Below are 23,340 nucleotides of genomic sequence, written 5' to 3' on the forward strand. Positions count from 1 at the left end.
CCTGTCCCACAGGCCCTACCACTGGGATTATCTTTTGCCTACTCTTGCATTGTACCCTCCCAAAGCACTTAGTACAGTGCTCTAAACACAGTAAATGCTTAACAAGTGCCATTGATTGGCTGATTGATCCAGGGCAAATCAGTCCATCAATCAGCCCGCCAGGCTCCGGGGGGGTGAGGGTAGGGTGCAGGGAAGCAAGCAGAGGGCAAGGTGATGGAGGTGGGGAGATTACCTTTGCAGGTTTTGCCATCCTCCTGGAGGATATAGCCACGGGGGCAAGAACACTGGAAACTGCCCTCTGTGTTCTTGCAGATGAAGTTACAGGGCTTGGGAGACTGGCTGCACTCATCCAAATCTGGAGTGGTGAAGAACAGAGAACAATAGGGAAAATAGAAGCTTGGCCTGGTGCACAACCAGGGCCAGTGTGGGGGCACTAAAAGGAGGAGGAGGACTCCACAGTGCTGGGGTGAAGAGTCGTCCATTCTCCAGTCCCCTGGTTTGAGGTTCTGTGTCCAGCACAGGGAAGAGCCTGTTCCGGGGACCCAAGACAGCTTCCGAAAGGTGCCACTACTGCCAGGGGCAGCACGGGTGGAAGCGGGGCTACCACAGGGAGAGGGAGGAAGCAAAGGAGTAATGTTGGAGTCCACTTTAAAACCCCACACAACTGATCTGGACACTTGTGGGCTGGGCTTGGGCCCTAAAATGGACTTATTTACACCCTCCTAAGAACTCATGTGTACCTAATAATGGTGGTATTTATTCAGTGTTTTTCCCATGTGCCAAGCACTGTACTAAACACTGGGGGAGGTATAAGATCATCAGACTGGACACAGTTCGTCTCACACCGAGTTCACACTCTAGGATGGAGGGAGAATAGGTAGTTTATTCCCATTTTACAGATGAGGAAACTGAGGTCCAGAAAAGTGAAGTGACTTATCTAAAGTCACATAGCAGGCAAGTGGCACTTCCAGGACTAGAACACAGGTCTCCTGACTCCTGGATCCCTGCTCTTTCCACAAGATCAGTTTGCCTGCTTGCTTGATTTATCTTGACCACTCTTGATTGTAAATATTTTCATGTTTGTCTCCCCAGTTTGAGCGGAAGCTCCTTGTTGCCAGGAAACGGGTCACTGCATTACTTTTTACTTCCCAAATGCCCAGTGCACAAAGTGGACGCTCAATAAATGCTAATTCTACTACTACTACTAATTAATAATTGTAGTATTTGTTAAGTGCTTTCTATATGCCAAGCACTGGGGTAGATACAAGATAATTAGGTCCCACGTGGAGCTCAAATTCTAAGCAGGAAGGAGAACAGGTACTGAATCCCTATTTTGCAAATAAGGGAACTGAGGCCCAGAGAAGTGAAGTTGTCCAAGGTTGTCACACAGCAGGTGAGCGGCGGAGCCGGGACTAGAACCTCGGTCCTTTGACTCCCAGGACTGTAATCTTTCCACTAGGCCATGCCATTTCTACTACAACTACTGCTGCTACTAGGTGGTTGGGTTGTCACCACAAATTGTCCAGATAATCCAACCCAATTCTCCAGATACTGTTTCTTCCATTGTATCTAGTCAATTTTTAGTCCTCAATCACCTGGGGAATTTGGGTGTCTAGACTTCGTTTACGGGGAGGAAATGGAGGGGTCGAGAGGCTGTGGGAGGAAGGGTGCCCGGTAGTGAGGGCTTCTTACCCACGCAGGCTGTGCCCGTGATGTCCGTGGTGTAGCCCAGATCGCAGTGGCAGCGGAAGGAGCCGATGCTGTTGATGCACTGACCATTCTTACAGAGGTTGGGGAGGACTCGGCATTCGTCGATGTCTGCAAGGAGAAGGAGAGTCTCGGGTCAGTCCAGGGACCCTTCTCTGGTTCTTGTGCCCATCCCAGAATGGCTCTTAATCCTAACTGAGCTTTTCCCAGAGCCCCCTCCTGGGGGGCCCTGGCTCCAGGCTCCTAGATCCTCATTTGGCTGGAAGGGGAGACGCCACCAGTCCCTCCTCCAAGCTCACCCTGGATGCTTGGCCAAGTCTCCTGGGCTTTATCTTCCCCCTACCCACTGTTGCCCTCCAAGGCCTCGGGGCTGTCCCTAAAACTCAGGCAACTGGTAGCGGGATGTTTTGGGGAAGGGACAGGGCAGTCCGCACCTCTCGGGCAGCAGCTTTCAATCATGCAGACTTCCTGGCCAATCAGGAGTCATGCCCAAGGAAGTGCGTTTTTGGATTTTCTGACATCTCCACAAGCCCAACCCCGTGTTGCCAGGGGAACCAGGGGACCATCCCCTTTGGTCGGGCTGAAAACAAGACTGGGAATGCTAGAGTTGTGCAATTGCAGAATGGATCTCCCCAGATTCTCTTCAGTGTTTTCAAACCACCCGGTAGTTTGGCAACCACTGTACAGCATGGCTGGCAAGTGAGAGTTCCTGGAGCCCACCCAACACATGCAATAAGATCCCTGAGCTGAGCAGGTTCAGGGAAGGTCCCGGTGGGCCTCCAGAGGGGAGAGCCTGGTGGAAGGATGGGGCAGGTCGGAGGGCACGCACCTCGACCGTCAGTGGCATAGCCAGGACCGTGGGGGCACATCTTCTTGTACTGGGCTGTGCCCGGGAGGGGGCAGAGTTCGCACTGGGGCCCCCAGCCTCGGCCACCATTGCAGCAGCATTCGGACTTGGTGACCTGGTTGCGGTTGGTGGAGGACAGTTGGCACATGGTCTGCAGGACCTCGCTGAAACAGGAGCCCTGGCGGGTGTCTGAAGAAAAGGGAAGGAGGGGAGTGAGGGAGGATGGGTGTGAGACATGGAGACAGAAATACACACATACACACACACACACACACACACACACACACACAGAAATAGAGACCCAAAACAAGATCAAAGAGACAGAACTGGAGATACACATGGAGACAGAGAAACACACACACACACAATTGCACACACATGGACAAAGGCAGGATCAGGTCAAACCCATGGGGCCTGGGACCGGATGGGACATTGTCCCCAATGAAAGGCAGGTTCATCACTGTGGGATCCTTTGCCAAGCCCAGGGCTGTTGCGGTTCTCCCTCTGTCTTGAGTTCCCAAGATTAGCACTTCTCTCCTGGGCACCATCAGCGGGGTAAAGTAGCATGGGCCCAGTCTGCAAACTCAGAGAGGTAGCAGGCCTAACAGAAATCAGGCTTCGGGCTGACAGGAGAGGGAGTCCCCTTTGCTCCCTGTGCTCCATTCCCCCCCAGTGGCTGGGTTCTCTGGTGTGCCCGGGTGTGGCACCCCCCCAGTCTTACCTAGGCATTCAGTGCCCGAGGGCCCAGCTTGGAAGCCTTCATTGCAGTCGCAGCGGTAGCTGCCCACGGTGTTGACACAGCGGCCATTGGGGCAGATCCCAGGCTTGGAGCGGCATTCGTTCTCATCTGTGGGCAGGAGAGTGGGCAGCTCAACTGGCTGCCAGTTGACCTTCCGGGAGGCTCATATGAACAGATGTTTGGGCCTAGTTTGGGTGTGTGCTCAGCAGGAGCCCCTGCCCCGCCCCTGGGGGTAGCCCAGCTGCCCAGGACAGTCCACTGTGGAGACAGCAGCAACAGCAGCAGCAATACCCTCCAGCCTCTCCCAAAAAGAGCAGTGGCAGGGTGGAGAGGGGAGGGGTCTCCATCAAGAAAGGTGAGGAGGGAGAAGGGAGGGGGGAGCTCTGGACTGAGTCAGCGAGCAGGGGCTCAAAGAGAAACCCAGCCCCAGGGTAGGAGCCTAGGTTTGAAGGGTGATGGGGCTGCAGGCCAGGCCCTGGTCCCCTCTGCGCCCTCCACCCTGGCCCCGCAGGTCCCTGCCAAGCATCCCTTTACCTGTGCAGCCCTCCCCGTTGGCCTGGCGCTGCATGCCGGGGGGACAGATGCACATGAAGGTGCCGATGAGGTTTTTGCACATCATTCCACGGGACTCGCAATCGTGCAGGCCTTCTGCACACTCGTCCAGATCTGTGGCCAATAACAAGGCAGCATGGAACCCCAGTTGGTTCCTAGTCATTCATTCATTCATTCATTCATTCATTCAATCGTGCTACTGAGCACTTACTGTGTGCAGAGCACTGTACTAAGTGCTTGGGAGAGAACACACGATGCCCCTGCCTCCATGGTGGTATTTGAAACTCCCCCGACCTGGACTGACCTCCTGCTTCCCCACTGCTTGGCCAAAACAGCTCTCTGTTCCTCCAAAATGCAACTATAAAATGGTCTCCTCTAGGAAGCCTTCGTAGATAGGTCGGTGTGTATCTGTGTGTGTGTGCATCCCATCTCCCCCCATCAGACTGTCAGTTCCTTGAGGGTAGGAACTGTGTCCACGCCTGCCTCTGTCCCTCCCCTCTAGGGTACAGGGCTCTTCTTCCAGACCGAGAACGAACCGGCAGCCCTACAACAAAAAGGCTACCCTGGGGTCAGGTTTAGATAGACGACATCTTGGAAAGCCCCAAGGTGCAGACCACTCCAGCTTTGCTGCCCCTGGGGACACTCCCCCCACCCCAAGGAAAGCCTCCTCCAGGGCAGGAAGCATTGGGATTTACCTCTGCACATTCTTCTGTCCTCTCGCAGGGTGTATCCAGATGGGCAGGTGCATTCATACGAGCCAAAGGTGTTAATGCAGCGGAAGGCACAGAGCAGAGGATTCTGGGAGCACTCATTGATGTCTGAAGGGGAAGGGGCAAGGGAATCAAGATGGAGTTACAAGTAAAAGGTTGGGCAGCTCTGGGGCCCAGCTGGATCTGGGAGTCCAGACAGGTGCTGGGCACCTGGGTCTGGGCAGAGCTGGGGGAGCTGTGGACTAAAGCAGGGCTGGGGAGGGAGGGGAGTCAAGCTGGTGAGTGCTCCCGGGGGGTTAGGAGAAGCCAATGGCCAGACTCCAAGGCTGGGGCCTGGGAGGTGGACGGGGTAGGGGGGACACATGATGTGTCATACAGTACCTTCACAAGTCATCATGGGTCCCGGCTCGAAACCGTCTTCGCAGGCGCACTCGAAACCTCCGACCACGTTGGTACAGGTGCCATTCCCACACGGGTTCCCGATGGAGCACTCGTCCGTGTCTGGGGTGATGGGAGGCGGGGGAGAGGAAGGGTAAATCCCCAGGAGTGGGCATGGTGCGGAACCCACTGCTGGGCAGCCCCGGTGGAGCGGCTCAGCCTCTCTGAGCACAGTTGTTTCCCTCTTGGGGATACTGTTCCACTCCCACCCCCCAGCCCTCCAAGTCCCCAGCAAGTCTCCCTCCAGGGTACCAGCCTCCCTTGGAGATAAGACCAAATCCAAGGAAGGGAACTCACTTCCTACACAAAGGGGTCAGCCCCAGACCAAAAAAACCTTTCAAGCATGGGAATAAGTGCTAACAGAAGCAGGGGAAGGAGAGAGGTTACTGCAAGCAGAACCATTCCAGGCCAAATGCTGGCGAGTGGGAAGAGTGGTGACTCTGACCCCAGTGGCAAAGCCCAGAGATGCAGGCAGCACAGCCCAGGTAGCCATCCCTCTAGCCACACTAGGCCAGACTGCCACTCACCCACGCAGTTGACCCCAGTGTAGTCCAGGTTGTAGCCGAAGGGACACTCGCAGCGGAAGGAGCCATCAGTGTTGATGCAGACGCCGTTGATACAGATGCCCGGGTTCTCCGAGCACTCGTTGACATCTGCCGGCGAAGGCGGAGGGGAGGGGATGGGAATGAGAGGCTCCCACCGGTCTTCTCCGGCTCCTCCTGCCCACTCCCCCCACTCCCTCCCTGCCCCAAACACCACAGACCACATGGTGAAGCATTTCCAGGTGTGACCAAGGGTGATTGGCCCAAAGCCGGCCCCCCGGGGATATTCCAAGCCACTGACACTGGGCTGGTGGCCACCCCCTCACTGTGGGGAAGGCCAGGGGGCTGGGGACTCTGTGGGCCAGCTAAAACTCCAAATCTTCAGGAACCGTACCTTCTCGTGAGTCGTCGGGGCCGGGGACGGCTCCATGGCCAAAGGGACACAGCTCCTGGAAGGCCACTGTTAGAGGCAGAAGCAGAGCAGAGTAAGAGAGGCTTGTCCCTGGGGAATGTGGGAAAGACATCCCGCCCTCCACCTCTGCCAGCCACCTCCTGAAGGGTTTTGGTACCAGGTTGACTGCTGTTCTCCATTCCCCCGACCCCCACACTGAGGTGATCTGCCCTCTCACTCCAGGACTCTGTCCTGGGTGGGGTGGGGGGCGGGACACTAACCGTTGCCCTCCTGGGGGCACAGCTCGCAGGGATCGCCCCAGCCCTCGCCAGGCATCTTGCTGCAGCAGCACCGGGCCTTGGTGGTGTTGAAGGCTTTGGGGACGGAGCACTTGCCGGCGTCAAAGCGAGTGAAGCAGAAGCTCTGGCGGGTGTCTGCAAGGAAGGAAAGAGGGAGAGAGATTGTCTGTCACCTCAGGGCCCCCCACCCAAGAGTGGTGATTGGGTAGGGAGAGGGAGGGAGGTCATTGTTTCTCAGGACACCCTCCCCAAACAGAAACTGGGCCTCTGACATTATTATTATTATCATTATATAATAGTGATGATAATAGTATTTGTTCAGCAGTTACTATGGACCCAGTGCTGGGGTAGATAGTCACAGTCTCTGTCCCACATGGGGCCCAGAGTTTAAGAGGGAGGGAAAGCAAGGATCTTATTCCCATTTTACAGATGAGAGAATCGAGGCCTAGAGAGGTTAAGTACCCTGTCCATGGTAACCCAGCAGGGAAGTGGTGGAGCTGGGATTAGAACCAGGTCTTCTGGCTCCCAGACCTGGGCTCCTTCAAATTAGGCCCCAGCCCCATTGTGCCCTCATTTCCTGCACTAGGGGCTATCTGTGGTTCTTGGGACCAAATCCTGACCAAATCCAGATGACTCCCTTTAGGAAGTAGCAGGCTTCCATGACGACTTTGAATTTTGCCTGATTGGGCTCGCTCCCTCCCTCCCTCCTTTACTCCCTTCTCTGTCCCTCTCTAAGGGCCGGTTTCTGCCTTCTTCCAAGGGGCCTCACCAAAACAACGCCGGCCATTGTCGGAGAGGACGAAACCCGGTGGGCAGAGGCACTGGAAACTGCCGGGGGTGTTGGTGCAGGTGCCGAAGAGGCAGGTATTTGGATCCTCATTGCACTCATTGATGTCTGGAGGTGGCAGGAGACAGTGGGGAAGGGTGGGGTAGAGGGAGGGATTGCTCAGTCAGAACCAGATCCCAGTCATTGGTGACCCAGGCCTACCCCTGCAGACCCCAGACCCGGGTTATGTGCTGGGGATGGGGCCACGGGGTCAGAGGGCAAAGATGCCAGAGCAGGCCATGGAAACAAGCAGCCAGAGGGGAGGCTGGGAAGCAGGTTCTGGTAAGGGTGGGGGTGGGGAGGAGAATGGAAAAGACCTAGAGCCTTACCGATGCAGTTGTCATTCTGCACTTCATAGCCCGGTGGGCAGATGCAGCGGAAAGAGCCCTCCAGGTTCTGGCAGGTCCCTGGAGAGCAGGTGCCGGGCAGGCTTACGCACTCGTTGATATCTGCCAGGGGAGAAACAGGGGCTGGGTGACCATGCCAGCAGTGGCTGCTCAAAGGCACCGAGCAGCCATATCTTCCTTCTAGTAAGCGCTTGATCTCCAGGTGTTGCCTCTGTGCCCCATTGTGCCCTCAGCTGGGCAGTCCATCTGGGTTAGGCATTGCTTGATGAAGCCTTCCTCAGTGGAAGGAAGGGAGAGAGTGAGCGAGAGAGACAGGGGCATAGACTCACAGACTTCTCTGGCTGAGAAGGGACCTTCCATGGTCATCTAGCTCAGTCTTCCCCACCCCCTCAGGCTTTAGCCAGGGCCACTTTTCGACCATCCAATTGCTCATTGGTATTTATTGAGCACTTACTGGGTGTAGAGCACTGTACTAAGTACTTGGGACAAAAGAGTGGGTAGATCCCCTCTTTGGGAAGTGGGTCAAAGCTTCGGGAAGCTCTCCCAACTCTAACCTCCATCTCTCCTATTGCAAGGCCCTCTGATCTGACCGGCCCTGCCTTGGATGGTTCACTCGGGGAGAGCGGGTCCTGGGCCTGCTTGACTTGCTTTGACACTGCCGGGCTCCAGGCCCCACGCAGACTGGACCAGATGGTTTGAGAGAGGAATGTATGGAGCCAGGGGAGGCACGGGCGCTGGGTTTCATGCCAACTTATCGCGAGTCCCCAGGGACTCTGGACTATTGATCCCAAACAGTCTCTGCAACATTGGGATTTTGGTTCAGTGCATTTTGGTTTCTGGGAAGGAGAAAACTTTAGTGGAATCCCCTCACTGCCAATCCTGGACAGGGTGCTGGGTGGGCGGTCGGGGGCCCTGCAGAGGTCAAAGAGGGTGGCACTGTGGGTGGCAGGTCCGTCCGGGATGGCAGGTGGGGGGGGTGACTATGGGAGACTATGGACTGGTGGGCGTAGGAAGCGGGCAGGGACAGAGAACGGATAAGGGAGGAATTCCGGGCACAGCTTTGATGACAAGCCATCATTACAGTCCACACTCCAACAGAGCAGGGGTGAACCAGAGGCAGCTCACGGGACCAAGAGCCACACTCTGCCTCTTTGATAGAGGCTCAGAGTCCAAGAGCGAAAGAATCCTGGTTTACTTCCTTTTGCCATGTGGGCTGCGGGGGAAATCTCTTTGGTATAATAACAATGGGGGTATTTGTTAAGCACTTACTTTGTGCCAAGCACTGTACATGTTGCTGGGGTCGATACGAGACATTTGGGTCGGACACAGTCCCTGTCCCGCATGAGGCTCAAAGTTTAAGTGGGAGGGAGAATGGGGGATTTTATCCCCATTCTAGAGGCTATGTCACTGAGGCCCAGAGAAGTGACTTGCTCCAGGTCACTTGGAAGACAAGTGATGAAGCAGTGTGGCTCAGTGTAAAGAGCCCGGGCTTGGGAGTCAGAGGTCAGGGGTTCGAATCCCGGCTCTGCCGCTTGCCAGCTGTGTGACTTTGGGCAAGTCACTTCACTTCTCTGTGCCTCAGTTACCTCATCTGTAAAAAGGGGATGAAGACTGTGAGCCCCATGTGGGACAACCTGATCACCTTGTATACCCCCAGCACTTAGAACAGTGCTTTGCACATAGTAAGCGCTTAACAAATTCCACCATTATTATTATGAGGCCGGGATTAGAACCCAGGTTTCCCGATTCCCAGGCGGCCAGTGCTCTTTCCGCTAGGCCTGGTTAAAGTTTGCCGTGTACCCGAAAGTATGGTTTGGGTTCTCCATTCTGTAATGGAGACAGTAGAGGGAACAGATGTGCTTGTGAATTGCAGTAGTAGCAGCAGTTGTAACCGTCTTCTGGGTTGCCAAAGCTCTCCAGGAGGGCACCCAGCTGCACTCTCCCCAACCCCAGCTGTACCCCCTGGGACTCACCCATGCAGTTCTTGCCATCGGCAGTCTGGTCGAAACCCTCCTGGCAGAGGCAGCGGAAGGAGCCGATGCTGTTGATACACTGGCCATTCCGACAGACCTGCCCGTTGAGGGACGCACACTCATCAATGTCTGTGGGGAGAGACGGGAGGGAGTCAGGTGCCAGGGCGGAGGGGGGTTCCTTGTCAGGAGCTTCTCCCAAGGGGTGGGAGAGGCCGGGAGCACCCCCTAGGGCCACCCCTTACCCATGCAGTCGTTGTTGTGGGTAAGTTCGAAGCCGGGGAAGCAGAGGCAGTTGTAGGAGCCCACGGTGTTCTTGCAGGTCCCGTTCCCACATGGCTGCCGGCGGTCGCACTCGTCAATGTCTGTCCAGGGCACAGCAGCGATGAGGATCCAGTCTCCCCAGGGTGGGGACGGGGGCTCTCAGTCAATGCCAGGGCAGGGCCTGGTGCTCCTTCTGCCCAGCTGAGGGCTTGTGGGTATCAGGACAAGGAGGCGTCACTGGGGGAGCTGAAACCCAGGAGGCTGAACAGCGCCGGGAGAGTTAGGGCTGCTCTCCTGGGTTCCCTCGGGAAGGGGGGGCTGGGGGACCCACCACGCCGCTGCCCCAGGTTGGGCCGCCGCGGGGCCCCAGCCAGGCTCTGAGGGAGCCTTCCCCCAGGGGCACCCACCCCTGGCGCTCAGAGGGCCGGGAGGGGTGCAGGGGAGCCGAGAGGGTGGCGCTCACCCATGCACATGGTCTGGTCCCCGGTGACCTTGAAGCCGTTGTGGCAGACACAGACATAGCTGCCCTCGGTGTCCACACAGTCTCCGTGGCTGCAGACATTGGGGATCTCCTGGCATTCGTTCCGTCCTAGGAGAGTGAGAGGAGGAGGAGGAGGAGGAGGAGGAGGAGGAGGAGGAGGAGGAGGAATTGTGGTATTGGTTAAATGTTTACTATGTGCTAAGCACTGGGAGAGATACAAGATAATCAGGTAGGACACAGTCCCTGTCCCAAAAGGGGCTCACAGTCTAAGGAGGAGGGAAAACAGGGATTTTTATTCCTATTTTACAGATGAGGAGATGGAAGACTAGAAAAGTTAAATGACTTGCCCAGGGTTACACCACAGGCCAGGGGCAGAGATGGGATTAGACCTCAGGTCCTCTGGCTACTAGGCCACGCTGAGGCCCCTAGGCAGCCTCTTCCCACCCCCTAGCTCTCTGCCCCACCCTGCCCTGCTCTGTGCCCGCCCAACCAGCCTGGGTCCCTTCCCAGCCCACTGGCAACTTGATGCCCCAGAGCGGGAAGTGCCAGGCGACCTGTCCTGTCAAACCAGCACTATCAACTGGGCTGGAGGGTGGTGGGAGGGGGAGGAACAGGGAGGCATTAAGGAGACCAGGGATGGTGCCCAGAGGAGCCCGGGCCCTGTGCTCACCTACACAGGCCCCACTTGGGGAGAGCTTGTACCCAACGGAGCACTCGCAGCGGTAGCTGCCGGGGATGTTGATGCAGTCGGCGTTGCGCTGGCAGAGGTTCTCTCCGCTGCTGCACTCGTCAATGTCTGCAGGACGAGAAAGAAGACCGTCTCTGCTTCACAGCTTACCTGAGGGCTGACTCTGACCCACCTCACCCACTGTCCAACCTTCCCCGCTCCCTGCCTGTCCACGATGGGGACGGCTCAGCCTTCCGGCTGGAGGCTTCCTGTGATGCTGTCTTGCCTCCCCCAACCGACTGGCTGATCTCCAACAGGGGCCTCTGGGTGCAGGGCCCCGCCCGCCATGGGTACCCAGCACTGATGGAGAGGACCCCACCCTCTCCCCCGATCCCCCCACCACTGCAGGCCGGACCCTCATTACCTTCACAGATGAGCAAGATGTTGTTGTAACTGAAGCCGATGGGACATTCACAGCGGAAACTGCCGATCTGGTTGATGCAGACGCCATTGGTGCAGATGGCTGGGATCTCGCTGCACTCGTCGATGTCTGTGAGCGGTGGGAGACGTAGAGGAGAGTCGGGGTCAGTTCCTCAGGCAGGAGCAGCACTAGTCCACAGAGGTGTTAGGGAAGGGCCCTACTGGGCCCTGGCCAGAAGTGGTGGGCAGGGGGGGCTCCCAGGAAAAAAAAACCCTGACCTCTCTGCATTGGGGCCATGATGCACTGGCTGCAGCTGAGGCTCGGGACACCAGAGACAAGACATCGGGGGACAAGAAGTGGAAGAAACTGGGGAGGAGCTGGGAAAGTGGGGAGGGAGATGACACTGTTCCCACCCGCTGAGGGGAGGGGATACCAGAGAATGGGCTGCAGTTCCGTGTCTGGGGGCTGGGACCCAACTGGCAATGGCTGCGGGCTGTTGGGGGCAGTAGAGCGATAGGGCCAGCCAGAGAGATTCAGTGAAGATGGCAGGGAGGGCAGAGATCCAAGCAGGGATTGGAATGGCTGCTGCCAAGTCCAGGTGGAGAGGAGGGAGGGGGCAGATGGGGACAGAATGGGGAAGGAGGTCCTGGGCTCTACTCACCGATGGGTTTTCCCGTGTGGATGTCAATGATAAAGCCGGGGGCCTGGTTCCCACACAGGATCTGGTACTCGGCTGCAAGAGGAGGGGCACGGAAGGTGGCCTGGAGGCTTTGGGGCTGTGGGGGGCACCCACCCCCACCCCATGGTCCCCAGCACCAACCTGCACCTCGGCTGCTTCCCCCATGGCTGCATGGGGCAGTGACCAGACCAGAACCCTTCCCTCTCTGGGAGCATCTCCTGTCTGTCCCCCTGCTCTGCGTCCTCCCCATCCCCACCAGGGTTGTGGGTGCCCCAACCATGTACTTTTCTGGTTGAGACAGCCCACAGCCAAGGAGATATCAAACCACAAGCAAATGAGCCCTAGTCCATGGGGAGTTTGTGCCCTACTTTTAGCTGAGGTCTGAAGCTCGAGATCCCTTGATCACCCCATGCTCCAGGCTGCCATCCCTGAGAAGGCAGAGCTCACTCCAACTCCAGCTCGCCCGCGGGCTCAGCTGAGGGTCTGGCCATTGATAACACTTACAAAGAACCTTGTGGTGCCCTGGGGGAGGCTTCAGGGCCTCCCCTCCAAGTAGGCCCCTTACCCACCCCTCAAGACTGGGTGGTGGCCACTCAGCCAGTGGTGGGGATGGAAGCTGGTAAGTACATGGGGCTGCATCCTGAGGGGGGAGTGGGCATTGAGGAGCCTGGGGTACCATGGGGGGCAGCAGAGGGTGTGAGGTGAGGGGAAGGAGGGTGACTCACGGCTGGCTGGTGGGGGGCAGGGCTCGCAGGGCTTGTTCCAAGCCTTGCCGATGTTGTAGGAGCAGCAGCACATCTTCTTGGTCATGTTGAAGGCCAGCTCATTCTCACACGTGTCATTGTGGTTGCGATAGCACACACTCTTCCGCATGTCTGCAAAACCAGTGGCCCGGGAGTCATGCCCATTGGGGAGAGGGGCAAAGAGGAGACGGGGATCAGAAAGCCCCCAGGCCTCCATTGTCCATCTCTGGGCCTCTGCCCAATTCACTCTTTGCAAACAGAATGGCCTCCTTACTCCTAGCTGCCATCCCAGACTGCCTCCTCTGGGGGCCTCTTCAGGTTCCCCACGAGTCCCCTGGCCCTGTCCGGGATGAGGTATGGACCCATCATTCCCTGATATCTACTGGGGGAACCTTGGGCATCTGCAGGCATCTGGCCCACTCCCCAGGCACCTCCCCCTTTCCCTCCCCCAGCCAGGGGGACGGGCATACCCATGCAGTTGTTGCCTCCGTTGACTTGCATGTACTCAGGGGGGCAGACACAGGTGTAATTGCCCAGGGTGTTGTAGCAGGTGCCGGGGCCACAGATGCCAACGTGTGCAGAACATTCGTCGATGTCTGTGAGGAAAGGGGGATGGGGACCCCGCCAGGACCCTCAGGATGGCATGAAGGGGAGGAGGGGGTAGGGGGAAGGAAGAGTATCCCTGGGGGCCAGGGAAGGGAGCCCAGGTTGGGGCCAGGTGAGGGTGTGGGGGAACCTTGCCTTTGATTGGCCCCTCTGGGCAACCTGCATGGGCAGCAGTGCCCCCATGCGGTCGGGAGGAAGGGAAGCATGGGGAGGGGGGGAGGGGGGTGGCTGGGAGGGGGAGGAGGGAAGCTGGAGTGGGACGGGGTAGCGCCCGAATCAGTGACCTTCACAGATGCGGGTATCTTCGTTGAGGTAGTAGCCAAGGGGACATTCGCACTGGAAGCTGCCAAAAGTGTTGACACAGTTGCCCCCCTGGCACAAGCCAGGCAGCTCCTGGCACTCGTCGATATCTGCCGGGGAGCAAGGCAGCATTAGAGAAGGGTTTGGGTGCAGCCCACAGCAGCCTGATGGTGCCCTGCATGTACAGCCTTATCTTCCCATCTCTCCCTCTGCCCCAGCCTGGAACCCAGCCCAAGGTTGAGGGAGAAACGCCAGGAGTTTGAGGGAGTTTAGAATCGCGGAGCGACTAAGGGGCGGGGCCTCTCATTGGCGTGTCTGCCCTCAGTTGGTCCTGTTGATCCTCCCGGGAGGGCCACCGGAATGGGCCTGGGAGGGAGGGAGAAAGGAAGGGCGGAAGGTGAGGAGTAGGTAAAATCTGGACTGACCTTCCAGGATGACCGTGATGGGGTTGGGTCTGAAGCCTTCTCCTCCAGGGCACAGGGTCTTGTATTCCGCTGGGAGGGGAGACGCCGCCGTGTTACAGGCAGGTGGGGGCAAAGATGCCCAAGCTCTGTGTCTCTGTGCCTCACTTGCCCATCTCCATCTGCTCCCCTACCCCTCACCACCCAATTCATCCTGCCCCGAATCTGGTTCGACTCCCCGCTCCAGTCCCTCTGACTCGTTCTTCGCTCTGAAACAAAGGTGGACTCTTCGGCCTCCAGCTTTCCACCTGGCCTGGTTGAGCCCCAGGGCTCCAGGTAGAATTGGCCCCTGGTCTGTCCTAGAGGGACCTGGATCTAGGAGGGCTCAGCTTGCACCCTCTGCCCTGCCGAGTGGGATGGAGCTGCTAAGAAGCCAGCCTGGAGATGAGCACTCTGGGGCATAGCCAGTTCCAACTAACCTTCCTGTTTGTTTCCCTCCTGGCCCTGTGTCAAGTGGAAGTGGGAGCAGGAGTGTGTGTGTGAGTGCATTCGCACATATGCATGTACATCTACATGTCCCCCTTCCTGGCCCCATGGGTGTCTATATCTCTCAGTTTCCTCCTCATCTCTGGGATCCTGGCCCCTTGGGGAGCCCCATCCCCTGGGGAGTTTTCCCTAGCTAGGTTAGAGACAGGCCCTTAGACTGCCCACTTCCATTGGCTGCATCTCTACAAGCAAAGTCAGGAGGAAGGCTGGCCGAAGACCCGGTGGATTCAGGGTTGTCCTCATAGCTAATTGGATCACCCTGACACATTCTCCTCTGTCTGAAGGATCCAGGTTGGCCAGACAGGCAGCCCCTCTGCCCAGTCAGACAGGCCCCCTCTGCCTTCCCCGGCCAGGGCAGACAGGCCTCTCCATCTGGACGTTGGTGGGCTCAGTTGGGCCTGTACTCACTTGTATTGGCTGGCGGGCAGAGCTCACAAGGGTTGCCCCAGGCCCGTCCCAGGGAGCAGCAGCAGGAGGCCCGCGTGACCCCGACTCCAATCTCAGCACTGCAGGAGATCCCCCCGTCTCCTCGGTCCTGAGTGTCCAGGAAGCAGTTTCCGACACGAGTGTCTGAATAGGAAGAGAGGGGCCGGTCCACCAGGCAGCAGGGTGCTGGGGGTCTGCCTTGGGTTGGGAGCCTGGCTCTGACGTAGGGCCGGGCGAAGGACTGAACGGCCGGTTAGACTGTAAGCCCGTCAATGGGCAGGGATTGTTTCTATCTGTTGCCGAATTGTACATTCCAAGTGCTTAGTACAGTGCTCTGCACATAGTAAGCGCTCAATAAATACTACTGAATGAATGAATGACAAGGGAGGGCACGTGGATGGGGGTGGGTGGAACTGGGGGGTCTCTGGGTCCTCCTCCTTTGAAGTAGATCTAATATTAATGAGGGTATTTGTTAAGTACTGACTATGTGCCAAGCACTATACTCAGTGGTGGGGTAGATACAAGATAATCAGGTCGAGCACAGTCCCTGTCACAGTCCAAGTAGGAGGGATAACTGGGATCGAATCCCCCTTTTACAGATGAGGAAACTGAGGCCCAGAGAAGTGAAATGACTTCACCAAGGGTGGCAACGGCTGGTTGTCTGCCGAGTCAGGGCCGCCCAGAGGCTGCACCCTCTCTTTGTTGTCAGCTCTGACTGTAGCCAGGCAGCCCAGAGTGGCCCCGGGGCCTGCTGCTGGGACCTTAGCCTAAGGGCTGTCCTCAGCCGTTGCCACCCCTGGGCTCCAGCTGCTATCACTCACCTACACAGCCGACACCGGTAGGGTTCAGCTCGAAGTCCTGGGGGCAGTTACACAGATAGCTGCCTGGGGTGTTCACACAAAGGCCGTTGATGCAGTTGACCGGGTCGGCACACTCATTGACATCTGGAAGGGAAGCCAGGAACTGGTTGAGCAGGGACCGCTGCCCTGTGTTTCAGGCCAACTTTGCCTCAGTCTCCCCACCCCCAACTCCAGAAGCCCCCAGGCAACGCCACTGGCTGGGCGCCCTGACCATTACACCCAGTGGGCATGGGGGGAGTTGCACTGGGTTTCCTGTGGGGCAGGGAAAGAGAGAAGTTGTCGACCTGAAGGGAGAGACAGAACAGATATGGATCACAGGCAGGTGGATGGAAAGTCCAAAGGAACGAGGCCTGGGACATAAAAGACTCAGAAGAGGGCAGACCTCAGGGATGCGGACATAATGAGGAGTTAAAAGGGGTGGAGCAATCAGAGCCACCAGAGCCAGTGGCCTTTGGCCTGCTAGGGTTGTCAGTAGCATTTGGGAGGAAGGGGATGTCGACCAGGTAGCCTGGGCCCTGACCCCTCCCGCCCGGCCCGGTCCAGAACCTGTGCAGTTGCCCCCACTCCGGTCCAGCTCATAGCCGTCGTCGCAGGCACAGCGGAACATGCCCGGTAGGTTTTGGCAAGTCCCAAACACACAGATGTTCTGGAGAGTGCACTCGTCGATGTCTGCAGGGGGCACATTGGACTGGTGTCATGGAGGGCACAGAGGGGTCAGGCCTCCGGCTCCTCTCTCCCCCACTGAACCTTTGAGGTCACAGGAAGCTCCCCGTCAAGAGCTTTACAGCCCTATCTCCCCCCAGGGCAAGCAGCCAAGATGCAATCAGCAGAGGCCCACGTTTCTCCCCTGAACCCCCCCACCTGCCTCCCCATGCGGAAGTCCGACAGGATGGGCTGAGGGGCCCAGAGGGCAGACAGACTGTCCAGGAGTGGGGGGTACAAGGGGACACTAGTCTCATAGCCACAAGGGAGAAAATTGGCGAAGATATCCGGAAGGAGCCAGGCTTCCAAGTGGTCCAGAGAGCACCCCGCCTGCCCCCCATGTCCCAGACCCTGGGCAGCCCAGCAAAGAGCTCCCCGGCCTACTCCCCCCTGTCGCGACCCCCTGTGTCAGACTGGTTCTCACCCTGACAGGCCCGGCTGTCCTGGGTGGGGTTGAAGCCCATCTCACACTCGCAGCGGTAACCCCCAGGTGCGTTTAGGCACTGTCCGTTCTCGCAGAGGTTCACGTTGTCAGCACACTCGTCCCTGTCTGGAGTGGGGACCCAGAGATCACATTCTCCCCACCTAGTTTAGCGTGTGACCCAGCTGAGGCAGGACCCAGCGGAGGGCGGGGGCGGGAGGGGGAGCGCTCATGTCTGAGAGCTAATCATCTTTCCACCTCCTCTCCCGACCCCAAGGAGGAGGAGGAAGGGGCAATGACAACTGCTGGCAATGACACTTTGCCATCAGACTTCCATCAGGCAGAGGGTGGCGGGGACAATGCAAAGGGTTTAGAGGACTGGGGTGGAGGGCCGGGAACAGGGGCAAAGGGATGGAAAGGGCTCAGCTCCTCTCCAGGTCCCCAGAGGTTTGAACTGGAGGAAAAGGAACTTGAATTGCAGCAGGAGAGATGGGGGTTAGCCAAAAGGAAAAACTTTTTGACTGCTAGGGGGATTCAGGTGGCAGGGGATGGGAGGTTCGGCATCTCCATTGTTGGAGGCCTCTAAAAGCAGTATGGAACCCCTCGGTCCTGGTGAATTTAGGCAGGGAACTGGGCCAGCCTGCCCTTGAGGTGCCTTGGGCCTTAGGGATCCTCAGCCCCTCCCAAGCCCTCCACTTCCTGGCCTGGCCCGTCGGCCCCCCTCACCGGCACAGGAGAAGCCGTCCCCATTGAAGCCCTCTCGGCAGGCGCAACGGTAGGAGCCTGGCGTGTTGACGCAGTCGGCATTCAAGTTGCACTTGTGCTCCTCGGTGGCGCACTCATCCAGGTCTGTGGGGGAGAATGCAGCTAGGGCCTGCCGGGCAGCAGACCTGGACGCGGAGACCCTGTCCCCTACTCCAGCACAGCCTCAGGCCATGGATTGGGGCTTCCCATGTCTCTCTGCATCAAACAGAACTTCTGACCAGCAGCTTTGACGCTCTCCCTGGTCTCTTCCTTCCCTACAGGCTCTCTTCAACAGTGGGCTATACCCCAGTTCACTCACTCCACTCCCCACAAGCTCGCCGCCTACTCAGCCCTGATCTTGACTCTCCCGGCTCCGACTCCTTGCCCACCCCCTTTCCTCTGACAGAGACTCCCTCTCTCACCAAAACCGCCAGGCCACGCACAACTCTCCCCAACTTTAAAGCCTCCTCGAATGCTTAGTACAGTGCTCTGCACACAGTAAGCACTCAATAAATATGATTGACTGATTGATCCTAATAACCCACCTCCTCGGTGAGGCCTTCCCCAACTAATTTCCCTTGCCTCTGGTCAGGCCATCTCATCAGCCTCCCATAGCACTTTTTTTTTTCACTGATTGATTCAGGGCTTTTTCAAACTTTTGCTGTGTCCAACTGTATCCATGTTTTCCCTCCTTCTCATACACTGTCTGTGTCTGCCAATCTCCCCCCATGAGACCAGACTCTCCTCGAGGGCAGGGACTGTGACTTCTACTTATATTGTATGCACCCAAGCCTCTAGTTCAGAGCTTTGGTCACCGTAGATACCCAGTATGGTGCTCTGCACACAATAGGTGCCTCCAATAGTGCTCTGCACATGGTAGACGCTCTGTTCAATACTCCATCCAAGGAACAACCCCCCAACTAATTAAGGACCTGGAGTCTGAAGGGGCCTTTGGGAATGATAATAATTATGGTGTTTTTCAAGTGTTTACTAGGTCTAAGCACTGGGGTAGATAAGTTACTCAGGTTGGACACGGCCCTGTCCCATGTGAGGCTTACAGTCTAAGTAGGAGGCAGAACACGGATCGAATCCCTATTTTACAGATCAGAAAACTGAGGCACTGCAAAGTGAAGTGACTTGCCCGAGGTCACACAGTAGACAAGTGGTGGACCTGGGAATAGAACTCAGGTCTTCTGACTTCCAGGCCCAGGATCCTCTTTCCACTAGGAAATGTGCCTGCTCATGTTGGCACCACTGCGCCCACCCCACTCCCGCCTCCTTGGGCCGCTCCTCCGGACTCACCGTTGCACTGAAGGCCGTCGCCCACCCAGCCTGGGCGGCAATTGCATTTGAAGCTGCCAGGCACGTTGAGGCAGGAGGCGTGGACGTCACAGTTATGGGCCCCAATGTCACATTCGTCAATGTCTGCAGGCAGCAGGAGAGATACAGGAGATGGGGAATCAGGGCGGGCCAGGGAGGCCCAGGGAGAAGAGAGGGGTTGGGGAGGGAGACCAATAATCTGAGGGACCAGGGCCCCTCACAAGGGCAGGGCTGCCTTGGGGAGCTTTTCACTAAAGAAAGCCTAGAGAAGCTGGGGGATTCCGCCTGCAGAAGGGAAGGCAGGGGGCCGTGGAAAAACCATCCCCCAGCTAGAAAGAGTCTTTGTTTGGAGGAGGGGGAATCGCTGCACCTAGTGTTTCCCAAGGATGGAACAAGAGGGAATGAGCTGCAGCTGCAGCAAGAGGAAATCAAGCGAGACCCAAGGAAGATATTCCAAGGGTTGTGAGCAGCTGGAACAGGGGATGTGAGAGGCCTAACCCAGATGAGAGGTCATCTGGGAAGCCAGGATGCCTTCGCCCAGCCTCTGAGGTAGCCGACACGGGGACACCCCACCGCTGCGCCAGGCAGGCCAGGATCCAGGGCTCTTACCTGTGCAGCCTGTGGTCCCCTTCTTCACAAAATAGCCGAGCTGGCAGTGGCAGATGAAGAAGCCCTTGGTGTTTTCACAGTCCCCGTGGAGGCAGATGTTGGGGTTCAGATCGCACTCGTTCACATCTGGGGAGGAGGGGTTTCTGAGCAGTAACCCTTCCCTCCCCTCCACCAGGACCCCATGGGGATCTTCCAGGAGAACTCAGGCAGAGGGGAGTGGGGGAGGGGCGGAGGGGCTGGAGGGTGAAGACTGGCCTCCCCAGGGCAGTGCCGTGCCCACTGGTGGGCAGTGCCATGCCAGTCAGAAGGGAGGGCCCCCAAGGCTGCCAGACCTACTCACCAATGCAGGTTCTCATGTCCAGGGAGGCCATGAAGCCGTCGTAGCAGAGGCAGCGGTACTCGCCAGGCAGGTTGGTGCACTGTCCCCCGTCACAGATGTCTGGGCTGTCCTCACACTCGTCAATGTCTGTGGGAGGAAGGGTTTGGGGAGGGGTGGCAGAGGGGGAGAGGGAAGCAGGTCAGGGGGAGCCCAAGGCTGGAGTTCCCCGGGAAAAGAGGAACCTCTACCATGAGCTGTGAAGCTCTCCACCTGCCGGTTCCCTCTTCTGCTCTTTTCCCCCTCCACACCACTCTTCCCTCTGCCCGAGTTCACTCCTAGCTGTCCTTCGCTCTGGACTCTCCGGTCTCTGACTCCGTGCTGACTGAGTTTTCCCTGCCTGGAACTCCCTCCCTCCTCAAATCCACATCCCTCCTCTCCTTCTAAGACCACCTACAAAAGCCACCTCTTTCCTAAGGCCTCCCTGAGATTAATCCCCACACTTTCTCAATCGCAGAATGTTGCACCTCTTACAGTGCTCTGCATCCAGTAGGCAGCGCTCAGTCACTACTGTTGACTGACCGAATGACTGACACAGACTATGAGCAGCAGGAGGAAGGCCAAGAGCTCGAAGGCACTGCCCAAGGGGCTGCCTGGCACTTACCTGCACACGATCTCCCATCAGGCATCAAAGCATAGCCCTCGCTGCAGCTGCACTGGTAGCTGCCCTCTGTGTTGGTGCAGTGGGTGTCACAGCCACCGTTCATGATGCTGCACTCGTCAATGTCTGAAACATCCGGGCCGGGGAGGGGGTGAGGAAGAGGGTCAGCCCTGATCTTGGCCACCAGCATTCAGGAATGGGGTGGGGGGAACAGGGGGATACTCCAGGGGATAGGGATGGGGATGGGGATGGGCACACAAGCAGGCCGATTGGTTGGGCTTGGGGGTCTTGGGGACAATCAATCCCAACCCTGGTTTGGACCTGTCCAGAGTGGGGGGACTGGGGATCCCCTTGGCCCGAGACTCACCCACACAGCCCTGCCGGTCTGGCGTGGCCTGGAATCCCGAGTCACAGGAGCACTGGTAGGTGCCAATGATGTTGACACAGCGGCCGTGGCGACAAAGGTTGTCGCTCAGGGAGCATTCGTTCACGTCTGGAGGGGGGTTGGGAGCATGGACACCCTGAGTCCCAGCCCGGCAGAGAGCAGGCATAGGGCAGAGCTAGGTGCTCAGGGCTCTTCACAACCCCACCAGCGCCTTGTCCACCCCTGACTCCCGCCTATAAGAGCCCAGTCCCCTCTTCGCCACCCGCCACCACCAGAGCACCCCTCCTAAATGAGCCCAGCCCACTCCCCACCCCAACCCGGTCAGGCATCTCCCAGTTCCTCACCATCAGCCAGGCCCTCCCTCCCCCTCACTCACCCACGCAGGCATTGCCCTCGGGTGTCAGCTCATGTCCTGGGGGACACAGACATTGGTAGCTGCCATCTGTGTTGGCACAGGTGCCACCTCGGCACAGGAGTGGGTCCCTCTCGCACTCATCGATGTCTGGACAAAGTCCGGGGTCGGCAGGGGAGGGGGAGAAGGAAAGGTCACACACCAACGTTCACCATCAGTCCATATCAGGATTTCTCTTAGCCTTTTCCTTTGCCCATTTGCTTTGGCCCTTTCTTACCCTTTCCATTGAGTCTGGCCAAGGGTGGGAGATACATGTAGGGGACCAGGGGAGAGGGGCCACAGAATCCACCCCAGGCTAAGGGAGGGGACCCCCCCCAAGCCCTCCCCAGGAGATCCAGTACCCCCTGGACCCCACCCACAGCCTCGCCACCTCCCCCTCACCACCCTACCCATGCAGTTCTTCATCATCATGAAGCCACTCTCGTAACCGTCGAAGCACTCGCACTCGAAGCTGCCCGGAGTATTGACGCAAGTGCCGTGGCCGCACAGGTCCGGAGAGATGTGACATTCATTAATGTCTGGGGAGACAGAGAGAGGGACTGAGGGATAAGGTGGGGGGGTCGGGAAGATACTCCCTGTTTAGTCCTTTGAGATCAAGAAAATGAGGCAGAGCGAGCCCTGGAGGAAGAGGGGTAGAGGGGCAGGGACAGGAGGTGCTATGGGCAGGGGCTGGGAGCACTGGAGGAGAGAATCAGTAGTTGGGACAATTTCTGTATTTTATGACAAGAACCAAATATCCCACAAGTGATAGTAATAATTATGATATTACTAATAATTGTGGTATTTCTCAAGTGCTTACAATGTGCAGGGCACTGTACTAAGTGCTGGAGTGGATGCAAGCAAATCGGATTGGACACAGTCCCTGTCCCACGTGGGACTCACAGTCTCAATCTCCATTTTATAGGTGAGGTAACTAAGGCACAGAGAAGTGAAGTGACTTGCCCAAGGCCACACAGCAGACAAGTGGTGGAGCTGGAATTAGAACCCATGACTTTCTGACTCCCAGGCCCATGCTCTATCCACTATGCCATGCTGCTTCCCCTGAGCCTACGTTACTGACCATCTCTTATTTTTGAGTTGAGAGAGCAGGCCCTGCTAGTGTTGGACCAGCAGTGCTGATGGCATCCAGGAGTCTCAGGAAGCGGGATTGCTTTTGAGGATTACAAACCCCTGGGGGGCGGTGGGGGAAAGCCCCCCTCCCACCTACCCGTGCAGTTCCTCTCCTCCGCGTCCAGGGCGAAACCGTTCCCGCAGAGACAACGGAAGCTGCCGATGGTGTTGCGGCAGGTCCCGTGGGTACACAGGCCGGGGAAGACTTTACACTCGTTCACATCTGATGGGAGGAGAGAGTGTTGGATTTTGGTCCCGACTCGACTTCCGACCCCAACCCCGACCCCGCGCCCGCACCCGCTCACCTTTGTAGAAGGGCCTGCCCGACAGGAAGTCTCTGTTGGCAAAGCCGGGCCCCCGGGGACAGATGGCCTTGAACTGGGCAGATCCCGGGGCCGGGCACTCCTCGCAGTCAGTGCCCCAGGCAGAGCCGACGGAGCAGCAGCACACATCCACGCGGTACTTGCCGGGGAGGGGCGCCGCACACTCGTCCTCCTCCCAGCGCATGAAACACTGCTCCACCCGGGTGTCTGGCCGAGAGGCGGGGGGCGTCACCGCCCGGGGCATCTCCTGGCTGGCACCTCCCCGCCTCTGTACCGACAGGCCCCTCGCCTGCCGCTCCTCTCCGCAGGGAGAGTGTTGGGGGCAATCGCCTCAGGCGGGCAAGGCGGCCGCTGCTGGGGGCAGAGAGCGGGGAGCAGACAGGCCGCCACACAGGGCTGGGCACTGTCCTCTCTCCGACCCAGGGTCTTCCGACCACAGAGGGTCTTGCCTCCCACCCGGCTCCCACCCACTGCCCCCCAGCACTTCCAGGTGCCGGCGGGCGCCACCAACAGTGTGGCCAGGGTGGTTTTCGCCGGGGGTGCACCGAACTTAGGGGGTGCAGTCACGGGCCGTA

The 23,340-nt window shown here is 58.0% G+C and overlaps 1 protein-coding gene across 1 annotated transcript in view; it reads right to left on the reverse strand.

Annotated features, from left to right (window-relative positions):
• The window catches only part of FBN3 (fibrillin 3), a 100,402-nt gene that overhangs the window by 7,157 nt on the left and 69,905 nt on the right, over window positions 1–23,340 (reverse strand). Inside the window, exons 24-59 of the mRNA XM_029051471.2 lie at window positions 22,748–22,972; window positions 22,540–22,665; window positions 21,722–21,850; window positions 21,297–21,422; window positions 20,903–21,028; window positions 20,539–20,661; window positions 19,899–20,024; window positions 19,559–19,684; window positions 18,932–19,054; window positions 17,612–17,734; window positions 16,889–17,014; window positions 16,309–16,431; window positions 15,724–15,846; window positions 14,885–15,046; window positions 13,955–14,023; window positions 13,514–13,639; window positions 13,094–13,219; window positions 12,606–12,755; window positions 11,863–11,934; window positions 11,205–11,330; window positions 10,784–10,909; window positions 10,096–10,221; window positions 9,614–9,733; window positions 9,372–9,500; window positions 7,381–7,500; window positions 6,995–7,120; window positions 6,208–6,360; window positions 5,930–5,995; window positions 5,521–5,646; window positions 4,937–5,056; window positions 4,541–4,663; window positions 3,828–3,959; window positions 3,276–3,401; window positions 2,537–2,743; window positions 1,693–1,818; window positions 233–355 (exon numbers count right to left, since the gene is read on the reverse strand). Coding sequence (XP_028907304.1) covers window positions 233–355; window positions 1,693–1,818; window positions 2,537–2,743; window positions 3,276–3,401; window positions 3,828–3,959; window positions 4,541–4,663; window positions 4,937–5,056; window positions 5,521–5,646; window positions 5,930–5,995; window positions 6,208–6,360; window positions 6,995–7,120; window positions 7,381–7,500; window positions 9,372–9,500; window positions 9,614–9,733; window positions 10,096–10,221; window positions 10,784–10,909; window positions 11,205–11,330; window positions 11,863–11,934; window positions 12,606–12,755; window positions 13,094–13,219; window positions 13,514–13,639; window positions 13,955–14,023; window positions 14,885–15,046; window positions 15,724–15,846; window positions 16,309–16,431; window positions 16,889–17,014; window positions 17,612–17,734; window positions 18,932–19,054; window positions 19,559–19,684; window positions 19,899–20,024; window positions 20,539–20,661; window positions 20,903–21,028; window positions 21,297–21,422; window positions 21,722–21,850; window positions 22,540–22,665; window positions 22,748–22,972 — 4,605 coding nt within the window. The remainder of the gene's footprint in view (window positions 1–232; window positions 356–1,692; window positions 1,819–2,536; window positions 2,744–3,275; window positions 3,402–3,827; window positions 3,960–4,540; window positions 4,664–4,936; window positions 5,057–5,520; window positions 5,647–5,929; window positions 5,996–6,207; window positions 6,361–6,994; window positions 7,121–7,380; window positions 7,501–9,371; window positions 9,501–9,613; window positions 9,734–10,095; window positions 10,222–10,783; window positions 10,910–11,204; window positions 11,331–11,862; window positions 11,935–12,605; window positions 12,756–13,093; window positions 13,220–13,513; window positions 13,640–13,954; window positions 14,024–14,884; window positions 15,047–15,723; window positions 15,847–16,308; window positions 16,432–16,888; window positions 17,015–17,611; window positions 17,735–18,931; window positions 19,055–19,558; window positions 19,685–19,898; window positions 20,025–20,538; window positions 20,662–20,902; window positions 21,029–21,296; window positions 21,423–21,721; window positions 21,851–22,539; window positions 22,666–22,747; window positions 22,973–23,340) is intronic.

This window comes from Ornithorhynchus anatinus, chromosome X1 (genome assembly GCF_004115215.2).
Source record: "Ornithorhynchus anatinus isolate Pmale09 chromosome X1, mOrnAna1.pri.v4, whole genome shotgun sequence".
NCBI lineage: Eukaryota > Metazoa > Chordata > Mammalia > Monotremata > Ornithorhynchidae > Ornithorhynchus > Ornithorhynchus anatinus.